This window comes from Vicugna pacos, unplaced genomic scaffold, assembly GCF_048564905.1.
Source record: "Vicugna pacos unplaced genomic scaffold, VicPac4 scaffold_109, whole genome shotgun sequence".
NCBI lineage: Eukaryota > Metazoa > Chordata > Mammalia > Artiodactyla > Camelidae > Vicugna > Vicugna pacos.
Genome location: NW_027328789.1, coordinates 1,290,137 through 1,301,033, shown reverse-complemented (window position 1 = coordinate 1,301,033; position 10,897 = coordinate 1,290,137). Strand labels below are relative to the sequence as shown.

General features: G+C 47.4%; 1 protein-coding gene across 1 annotated transcript in view; it reads left to right on the top strand.

The window, feature by feature from the left end:
* Positions 1 to 2,274: 2,274 nt before the first annotated feature.
* Positions 2,275 to 10,897, top strand: part of LOC140694894 (trafficking protein particle complex subunit 9-like) — a 410,228-nt gene continuing 401,605 nt past the window's right edge. Inside the window, exons 1-2 of the mRNA XM_072957914.1 lie at positions 2,275 to 2,513; positions 6,531 to 7,014. Coding sequence (XP_072814015.1) covers positions 6,678 to 7,014 — 337 coding nt within the window. The 5' untranslated portion in view covers positions 2,275 to 2,513; positions 6,531 to 6,677. The remainder of the gene's footprint in view (positions 2,514 to 6,530; positions 7,015 to 10,897) is intronic.

Here is a 10,897-nt window from a genome sequence, read left to right as displayed (position 1 = left end):
CAAAAATACACAAGTGAAAGAAGTTTTCCCTCATCCTCTGTTCTTTCAGCCCTCTCTGGAGATGCCTCTGTTTACTATCCTTTGGGTGCTTTTCCAGATATGCTTTGCACATTCCCACCTATGTATGTAAATTCCTTTAAAATTTTAGTTATTTTTAACTTAAAGGGGTTTAAATCCTCAAGTGGCATCTGGCCGGGTAATATAACAGAACAAATCTGACTCCATATTAGATTTGTTCCTTTGAATTTAACCCTATGCTCTGTCACCTAGGCTTCATCTTGCTTGTAAAACAATGTTGCCTAGAGCCTGAAATAAACAGGAGACCCTATTCTGAAGGCTCTGACCTTTAAGGATATTTAACACTTTTTCATTCATTAAAAGATAGCAAATTGCAGAATAGAAAATAACGTTTCTTTTGTTGGAGGTTTACAGGGATCTGACCCACGCAGATAGCTGCAAGAAGAAAGGATTCTAACAAGAAGGAATTCCTACACTAAGAAGTTTGCACTAACCAAGCACATAGGAAAGGAGCCTGAATTGTGACTTGGGGAGATGGTTTTCCAGGACATTAGTTTGCCATCTAGGTCTACAGAAACTTGCTATTCCATGCCCCAACATCTGGTCTCCCAACTTATTGGCCTGTCCTGCACTGAGGAGAATTAATTTCGACTTGGTAACACTCCTATCTACCTAGAAAGCTGGGCACTGGAGCTGAGTGTTATGGAAACAGGCCAGCCAAGACAAAAGCACCAATCGGAGTGTTGGAGTACTCAGAATTATTATGCCGGTGGGCTCAGAGGGGCTTCGGCTCCGAAGTTTTGAGTACCTCCAAGACGTGCACATGAGGTTTTAAAGGCTTAGTTACAAGTAAGGGGGGATTAGCCAATAAGGCTCAAAGAACAAAAAGCAAGGAATAAGTACACTGGAGCTTATCAATTTGTAACAGATCACATTACTGACACTTGTTGAGCTTGGAATTACGAGTTAGGTTGTTAGGCCAATAAACTGACACTAAACTTCAGATTTACGAGATAGCCCAGCAGAATTTAGATCAGTAAACTGACACTTATCACACTTAGATTTGTGACTTAGCTTGTTAGCCCAGCTGGACTTTTCCTTCACATGAGGACAGCTCTCCCACACCCAGGGAACTACTGTGAGCCCTTGATGTTTCCACTAGGGTGGGGTATGGTTTACCCAGGAGGGATGGGGACTATGCACCAACACTCAGGCAGTCTGCTCTGTCTGGGGCTCTGATCTTGTACCATCCCGCTCCCCGCCAGCCCAACACCTGGGACAGTGGAGCTAAGGCAGAGATCCTGCCTGCCTGTTTCCCAGCGTGTAAAAGGGGAATATGTGCTCTTCCCAAGGAAGTTCTGAGCGACAACACCTGCGGGTGCTTGGTTCTCAGAGCAACAGAAAACCCAGCTCCGCGTGGGGGCAACGGGTGTGATCTCCCTAGGGTTTCTGCAGAAGCATCGGACGGAGGGTTGGATCACGGTGGTAAAATTGAGCTGCGGGGCTTGAAGGGTAACAGAAGGGTACAGAGGCAGGTCTGCCGCCTAGGGGTGCCCCAGAGGTAAAGCTTTTTTTCTCCAACTCCTCTAAGACCCTCCCTTCTCCAGATCCCTTCCTTCTCTCTGCTCATCCTGTCCATCTGTATCCCTCCAATTTTCCCGTCCTCTCCACCCGCTCCCATCTTCTCCCTCCCTCGCTGTCCCACCTTCTCTCACAGAACCCAGAGAGGATCGCTGGCCCTCCTGCGCATGCGCAGTCAGTGCCAAGTGGTCCGCTGGTTGGGAGCTCCATATCCGAGCCGGGGATCGGGCCCAAAGGCTTCTCAACTACGTCGCCCGGTAGGCCTTTGGTTCCTGCCTGGGGTCGGGGCCTCTGACTGTGGAAGTGCAAGGTGGGGGGCTCCTGGGAAAGGGGTCAGGCGGCTGCGGGAGGGCGGTCCGCCTGTCACAGACCCCAAGGGCGCTAGTCAGCCCGTGTTCAGATGAATTGCTCAGGCCAGACCCCTCTGCCAGCGCCACCTGCCCCGGCGTCCCGGCCACAGTGTCCAGGGCCTGGTGTGCACCTGCCATCTCTCACCCAGCCGGGATCCCCTCAGTCCGCGGCTGGCGTCCCCTTCCCCTCTCCCTCCCGCTAGTCCTCTCCTCCCGGGCTTCCTCTCCTCGTCCGCCGGCCCGTCCCCGCCCCTGGGCGGGCTGTGTCCCGGGCGGGCGGGGTCTGCGGACCCGGACGGGGGCGGGCGCCTGGGACTGTGGCTGGGGCTGTCCTCCGAGCGAGGCTGCAGCCCGCGTCCCCCTCCCCGCTTTCCCTGCCCCGCGACCCCGGGGCTGCCCTGCTCTCCCTTTCCTGCTCCCTGAGGACCAGCTCTGTGGCGTGGGCGCTGCTACCTGGGCTGAAAGCCTCCGGCTCTAACGCCCAGCTTCTCCTGGTGGAGTCGGGAAAAGGGAGCGTCACTGCTAAGCGAGGTTCTGTCTCCCCCCTCCATGTTTCTGCCTCAGGTAAGTACCTTGAACACTTTCAGGTGTTATGATGGCGGTGCTTGTTGATGTCACGTGTTTTTATAGTGAGAGGGATTGCAGTGGTGAAAGCAGGGCTTGGTTCTGTTAAAAATGTGCTGAAGGCATGAGGCTGTGACATCCTCCTTCCTTCCCTCTCCCAGGGTGAAAGGAGTGATCCTCGATTTTCAAAAGATAGTTACAGTCCCTAACTAGCCCAGCCCAGCTATTGTGTGTTAACAGGAACAGCACCACCAGAGGCCTTGGAGACCCAGGCATATTGCAGCCCTAAAGTGCTCCTGGCATAGTTTGGCTTGTTTAGGTTTTTTGTTTTTCTTAAATTGTGGGACAGACTAGTGTATAAACTGAAAAATAATTGTCAAGAAATAATTTTCATAGGACAGTTTTATTGTGATATAGTTCACACACCATGAATTCCATCCATTTAAATGGTACAATTCAGCAGCTTTTTGCATATTCACAGTGGTGCATGCATTATTATTCCAGAACGTTTTCATCACTTCAGAAAGAGCAGTGGAAATGAATGACCTATCCACCCCTCCCAAGTGGTGGTTCTAAAGAAATTTCTTGGCTATTCCTGACCATAAATTAACTGTTTTATTCCAAGAAAAATCTGGTAGGAATTCTAACCAGAATTGAAATGAATCTGTCTATCAAAACAGGAAGAATTTATACCTTTATGGCATAAACTTCTTCTACCCATGAATATATCTGGGACCCTATCTTTTCATCTGACCAGAGCCTGGCCCATGTGAAGTCCTCACTACTTTTTGGGCTTGTGAATGATGAGATTCTATACATCGTTAGTTGCAACTGTAGCCTTTCACAGAAGAGAAAAGTAACCTGAGTGAAGCAAGTGACTCTCTGATGGTCAGAAAGAGTGACAGCCAGTGCTGGAGTGATCCAGTGGACTTGGTGTTTGCAGCTAGATTTCTCGACCACCTACAGTTAAGGGGATTAGAGAGTTCTTTTATTTTTTCTTAATGGCATTGCATTTATTTTTACTTATTTTTTAAAATTATTTTTTATTTAAGTGTATTCAATTTACAATGTTAGTTTCAAGTGTACAGCAGAGATTCAGTTATAAACATATGCATATGTATATATATATGTTTTAGATTGTTTTTAGTATAAATCACTACAAGAAATTGAATATAGTTCCCTGTGTTATGTAGCAGGTCCTTGTCATTTATTTTATATTTACTAATTTGTATCTGTTAACCCCCCCTTTCCTGCCTGCTAAACACAGTTTGCTTTCTATGTCCATGAGTCCATTACTAGGAGCACCGTTTTTCCTAGTAATATATGCTCTTTTGCTGCTTTCAGCTTCAGTAATTCCATCTTATCTGTGGGCGCTTTTCTTCTGGTGGCCTTAATGTGGTTTGCACACGTGGTAATAGAGATCTGTATTTGGGAGAACCCCAGGCCTCGTGTAGTCCCTGGTACAGAGTGCCCACTGAATTGATGCTTGAACTGGGAAAAAAGCACAGTAAATGTTGGAATTTCCACTATGGTTGAGAATTCTATAACCTCTTTTGACAAACTTAATATTGGCTGCACCCATTCTGGGTAATTTGGTGGAAATTCATGTTATGGTGGTGAAGAGACGGGGCCTTGTATGCTTCTTCTCTTTCTGTTTTCTAACACTCATTCTCCTGGGCCTTCCAGATCCTCCCCTAGAAGTGCCAGGTCTGGCTTGGTGCTGCGCTGAGGCAATATTTGTTAATAAGGCCCTTTCCTCATCTCTTCTGAGCCTCCGGTTCTTTCTCTGCACAATGAGGGCTTAGACTAGATAACTACTTTTCAGTTTCTTTTAAAGCCATGTTTCCTTTGAGAAACAGAAAATGCAAATCTCTCCTCTCAAACCAACCCTTTAGATTTTGAAAAGTCCTCCAAGGAGTGACATAGCTCTTTGTGGAAAATGAATGTGATTGTGATTCCAGGTGACACAGAAAAGACTCTTCAGAGATTGATTGCAGGGAGAGGGCAGGAAAGGGGCAGTATGTCACACTTTCTAGTGTGAGCACTGGAGCAGGGGCTTGGATTTAAATACGGTGTCTGACGTGGCCTCTCTCTAATCTTGTAGAATGTGATAAACTACTCTACCTCAGTTTCTTGATGTGTCAAGTTGGGGTGATAATATTTTAAGGCTTTTGTGAAACATTATGCAAATAAGCCATTTGTGTATGGGTAGAAACAAGACCTGCTAGGGATTCAGGGATTTGTTTAAAAAAAAAAATCTTGTCCATAGCACTCTGTCTGTGTGTATTTAGTAGTTCCTGAAGGGTGAGGGTGAGTCTAAAGTCCATCGTGGGACAGGTGGCCCATGATTCTCTGTGCCCCTGAATGCCCTCTCCTCCCCAGTCCTCTTCCTCAGTCCAGGATGAAGTTCCCTAGTAGATTTACTCAGAGGTCTTGTGAAAATGGCTATTCATTTTATTGTTTCACCAAGAAGGGCTGCAATCATGATCTCTGTGGTCAGGTTTTGAAGGGCTGCCATCATGATATCTGGTAAGAATTCTATGGAATTGGGTGTTTCTATTTAATGAAAAGAAAAAAATTACAAATAGAAAATTAGAACAAGGATGGTCACATGGGCTCTTGGAAGTGGACACCATTAGAAGTTGGAGGGACTAGTGGGCTCAGTGGGAATGTTAACTGAGTGTATCTCATGGGCTGGGCATTGTCCTATTTGTACTGTGTGTTCCTTATTTGAGACAGTGAGCTCACCTAACCTCGAAAACCTCTTTAAAAAATTAGACTTTTTATTTTGAGATGTAATGTAGATTCCCATGTGGTAGTAAGAGATAATATGGAGAGAGCCTATGGACTCTTTGCCCAGTTTTCCTTAATGGTTCCATCTTGCAATATTGGGGTACAATTCATTACTGACTCACTAACAATTTGAGGTTTGTGTTATTGCCCTCATTTCTATCCACGATTAAATTGGGGCTTAGAGAAGCACACAGGCCTGCCCAGGTCACCCACATTGTTAGTGCAGAGTCTGGTGAACGTGGGCTTGGGATTCCCAGGAAGTATCATTATGATGGTCTTTGGCAGGGAGCAGCATTCACTTTGCTTGTTTATTCATTCATTCAAGAAACATTTATTGAGTAAATTCTGTGGGTCAGATGCTTTCTTAGGGTTATCTGATTCTTCAGCAGTACTGAGAACCAGGAAATATTTATATTTTTTAAACTGAGAAAATTAGCTCTGAGAGGTTATAACTCCCCCAAAGGAAGAATAGCTCATAAATGGGGGATAGTACAATTGTACAGTCACCACTTTTTATGCAGGTGGTACCCTAGGCATTTTACATTTGCAAACATCCGTAATCCAGATATATTCTTGCAAGGCAAGGATTTTTTTTAATTGATGTATAGTCAAGTTTACAATGTTGTGTCAATTGCAAGGTGTTTTTTGACTTTTGAATTAAAAAATACTTTTTCAGGAGGGAAATTAGGTGTATTTATTTGTTTGATTTTTTAAAATGAGGTACTGGGGTTTGAACCCAGGACCTCGTACATGCTAAGCATGTGCTCCACCAATGAACAGTACCCTCTACCCCAAGGCAAGTTTTCTTATCCATTACTATGAAGCTAAGGGATTCAAATAAATTGAATAGGAATCCAGATCTTTTGATCCTACTGTGGTCCTTCTCTTTATATTCTGCTGAAGGGGGTTGGGGAAGCATTTCCTTTGTTCATTTCTTTATTCAGCATTTTTGAGCAGTGACTTTGCATCAGGGCCTTGCTAGGTGCTTGGAAATAGAAAATAAGAAATGACCTTTCTCTGCAGAGGCAGGAAGCCTAGACCAAAAGCTGGGTAATGTGATCCGAGCTACAGTAGCCATGTGCAGACTATGAGGACAAACTGTACCCCCGGATTTGCTTTGGCTTCCCTTGCCTTCTGTCTGGTACACACCAGGTCACCGCAACCCAGATGGGCCCATAGCACACAGCAGAGTATGTACCTTGATCTCCTCTCCTGTCTCGGCAGGGCCTGCAACATGAGCATCCCTGACTACGTGCAGTGTGCTGAGGACCACCAGACTCTTCCCGTTGTAGTCCAAACCATGGAGATCATCTCAGAGGAGAATTTCTTTTGCATCTATCAGCTACTCACCTCGGTGAGCCATATCAGCCCATGTGGCTCCCAGTGGACACTCTGTATCCACTACAGGCACCGCTATGTGCCCGAGAATGGGTGGAGCGTCTTCCAGAAACACTGCAAGGTCGTGGGCCTTGTCACCATTACCGACTGTCTCTCTGCCAAGGCCTTGGAGAAGCTCCACGTGCAGAGGAGCTTTATGGCACCTCGATAATGACTCTCAGCTCTTTGTCTTTGTACTGCATGTGGAGGAAGTCGAGCAGCCGCGCACCGACGTTGCCTTCAAATTTAGAGGACTGCAGGGTGGTGGAGAAGAGGATCGAGGACTTCACTGAGTCACTCTTCATCTTGCTCAATTCCAAGTGGCTGGATGGTGGCCCCAAGAATTCTGGGGACAAGATCCCCCTCCCCTGCATCTCGTTTGAGAAGGAGGACTTCATGGGACTGGACACAGACAGCAGGTAAGTTTACCTGGAGGCCAGTCCACCCTGGCTTTGTGCCGGATTGCTTCCCTACATCCAGAAAGGGATCAGCAAGGAAGAAGTCTGTCTTGTAGCCAAGGGGGAATGGAGATGCAGCCCGCCGGTTTACAGACATTTCAAAGTGAATCCGCCTTTGTTTCAGAGAGATCCTTTTAGGGTTAGTGTGGACACTTACTCCCGCTTTACAGCCATGACCATGGTGGGACCCCTGGGGTTGCTGTCCAATAAAGTAGCCAAAGCCACTGATGCTAGGAGCACTGGGGAGGAGGCTGGACTGAGCTGAGATGTGCTCTAGGTCAAATGCACATCAGACACTGAGGCTTGTCTAGTAAAAGTATATAAACTATCTCTTTACTTCCTATATTGATTACATGTCAAAATGATAGTATTTTACATACAGTAGATTAAGTAAGATCTGTTCTTAAAATCAGTTTCTAGTATTTGTTTTTTGTTTGTTGGTTTGTTTCTTTGTTTACCATTTTAAACGTGGCAAATGGGAAACGTTATTTACATGGCTCTCATTTCATTTCTGTTGGGCAGCCTGTCCTGGGACAGTCTCATCCCTTTGCTTATAGATGAGATGCTGAACCCCGAGAGGCGGAACGAGGAGCTGGTTGAGCTGGGGCTGGAGCCGGTGTCTCCTGCCTCCCAGGCCCAGCACCTATTCTGCTCAGGCCCTCTCTTCTTGCCCGACAGCCTCCATGCCAAGTTAGGACATCAGAAACACCGCCGGGGACTTCCGAATGAACTCCTTATGCAGGGAAAGGCGTATCACGGTGTATGGGACAGAGCAGGGAAATGTTCATTCTCACTTTTTCCCTATGATTAAGTCAACGGCCCCACATTGCCTCGGAAGTACAGACGAGCTCTTCTGGGCTGCCTACCCCCCCAACTTCAGCTCTGTTTCCCGGTGTATCTGTTGTGCTGTCCCTCAGGCAGAAGAGGGTGAGATGCCTTTTCCGAGACGTGGAAAACTTTGCTGGGGAGAGTGAGGGAAGCTGTGTTCCCCCGGCCTACGGCCTCTGTCCTTGAGTCTGGAGAGGGCTCATGGTGGTCCCACAGGTGACGGTCGGAGAACCTGGCACATGTTTCTGGGCCCGCTGTGAAGGAAGTGCTCTGTGACTCTTGAACTTAGCTAAGATCAGATCCTACTCTCTGGTTGTTGGTAAGTTGGAGGAGAAGATGCTAGAGAATTGATAAAAAGAATGTCTAGACCAGCCCTGTGAGTGAGAAGCACAGGGGACACGAGTCCCACCTGCGAGAGATAATGTAGCGGGCTCTGGATGAATTTTCTGTTCCTCCCAGACATACCTCTATGACTTAAGGAAGGGGAGAGGCATGCTGTAGCCATGATCTGTACTTGTCCTCTCAGGGCCCTGTGATCTACATGCCCGCACTCCCCATCTGCTTCTTAAGATGAGCTGGCATGTATAGGAGCCTGGGCACTGCTGAGGGCATAGCTGCCAGCACCTTGCTACACCAAGTCTGGCTCCGTTCACCTCTCCTGTCAACACCTGCTGAGGCCCCAGGCATTAGTCAAGGTAGGTGCATCAGTGCAACATAAGCAGGGACCACTTCTCCCCCTGGACAGACTGGTGAGTGAGCAGTGGAAGCCTGGAGCCCTGCCCCAGCCCCCACGCCAGTGCCTCCTCTTTTGTCATAGGAGGCACTGGTGATATTTTTGCTCAACAAATGCTTGTCTCTGAGTCTGCAGCCCCACCAGAGAATGCCAGATTGTTTTTGTCTTTTGAAGTCTGCCCTTGGGACTTGGCGGAGTATCCGGATGTGTAATTAGCCCACAGTGGTTGACACTGTCCCCATTGTTTACCCAGAACCTCGTGTACCAGGCATGGCTCCCAGTATCGAAATACAGCAGCGCATTAAACCTCCCTCCTTTTGGGTCTGTCTGTTCTGGTACCATAAGGGCTCAGCCAGCTTCTGAACGTCAGTGAGATAACGCGGCCAGTGAGCTCGGGTCAAGCATATTCTCCTCCAGTCACTTTTACCCCATTGTTGCTTTTAGTATTCCACAGTCATTAATTATTTAAACAATTCTTTGGTACAGGAGCAGAGCCTAATTCTCTCCTGCTACTCTTGGTGGAAGTGAGTAAAACGGTCCAGACTGAAATGCGACCACAATTTGTAGCTCAAAAGCTGCCTTGAAGCTTGTAGGTGGAATTTTGGTTAGGGGCGCTGACCACGTTGGGGTCCCCTGGCAGCGCCGCTCCCCTTAGGTCCCTGCTTTCCCTGGAGCAGGGGGTGAGGGTGGGTCTCACCATCCCCTCGTCCCTGGCCTCACACACTCACGTAAATTCTTGTACATGCTGTCAAAATCATTTTTGTTCTTGTGTGTTTCTAATTTTCTCTTGTTCCTCTTTTCCTTTTTCTTTATTCCTTTTTCATTTGTACTGCCCAGTGAGCATGTTGTTGCATCTGAAAATGTGGGCTGTGCACACCCTGCATTGGAAATAGCCAGATTGCCCTCCATACTGTCTCCATCGCTTTAAAAAGCAAAATCTTAATATCTGTCTTGATCCATGTATTATCCTAGTCATTTTGTATTTTCTAATGTTTTGGAATATTTGCTTTGTTAGCACATTACCCACTGGTGTTAGATACCTGTTAAAATCCTTGCTTTGAGGGACCTGTTTGGTCCTCCTTTTATTTGGTGACAAATGCGCCCTTATTAAATTTGTTTGATTGTTTTGAAGAAGTAAGATGCGAATTGATTTAGTCGGCTGCTCAGGGATTCTTTTCATGGAGTATTTAAACTTGTAAGGTCAAACTCTGCAGCATTTTGCTCGATTCCTGCTTTTACACAAACGTGCTCGGCACGCGGTTCCTGGCTGTCGCTGTGTGACGTGCGTGACGGCGCTTCCTGGCCGGCGGTCACTGGTGAGGAAGTGGCCGGCTTGGGGGTGACAGCTGCAGGGGACGCTGTTGGAGGAAGCGGTCACCGTTTGGTTCTTTAATTTTTTTTTTTGCATTCAACTTCCCCGTGCCATTTACTTTACTTTGCCTTCATAAAGGGGCAGAATTGGGTCTAAAATCCATGACACTATTTGTTCCCTTTACGAGGCTGGTTTTTCTGGGTATCAGGACAACATGACCTTCTCCTAAGTAGCTGGCTCACCTGGATCTGTTGGACACAGGGACAGCTAAAAGGGCCGTAGCTTCCTCTCTGCTCCAGCCAGTGGGCATTCAGAGCTGGGTCTGTGGTTTGCCTCAGCAGCCGTGCAGACCTCCCTGCCCCGGCCTTTACTTTTAACCCATGTTGGCAGTAAAGAGTTGAATCCGTTTCTGTTGCAGCTGACATCCACCACTGACAGCCGTGTCGTTAGTTTGTGGTAGTCAGTCTCCAACACCCCAGACAACCGTGAAGGAAGATGATTTGGCCGACCTAGGACCCTGGATTCTCACCCTCACCATGGTTCATCTCACCCGGTGGAAGGGTTTGGCCACCACCATCATGCTGACCATGAGGCCTTGTTTCTCCTTTCATGCTCTGGTCCAAATGTGGACACTTCATTTTTCACTGAATCTGTCTCGCTTGAGACAGGCCAGAATATCTGAATGAGTCCATCACATTCTGGGTGGGGAACAGAACAGAAGTAAGTGTCGCAAGTAGATGGAGTCTAGGCTGTCCGGGTTGGCAAATGCAGGCTGGGATCTGTGATGGCTGGGCTGTACACTGGACACAGGTCTTTCCCGTGGCTCCCGAGAGCCCAGGAGTTGGAGTGAAAACAGCCTTGCGTGGGTTCCCCCATCCTCATC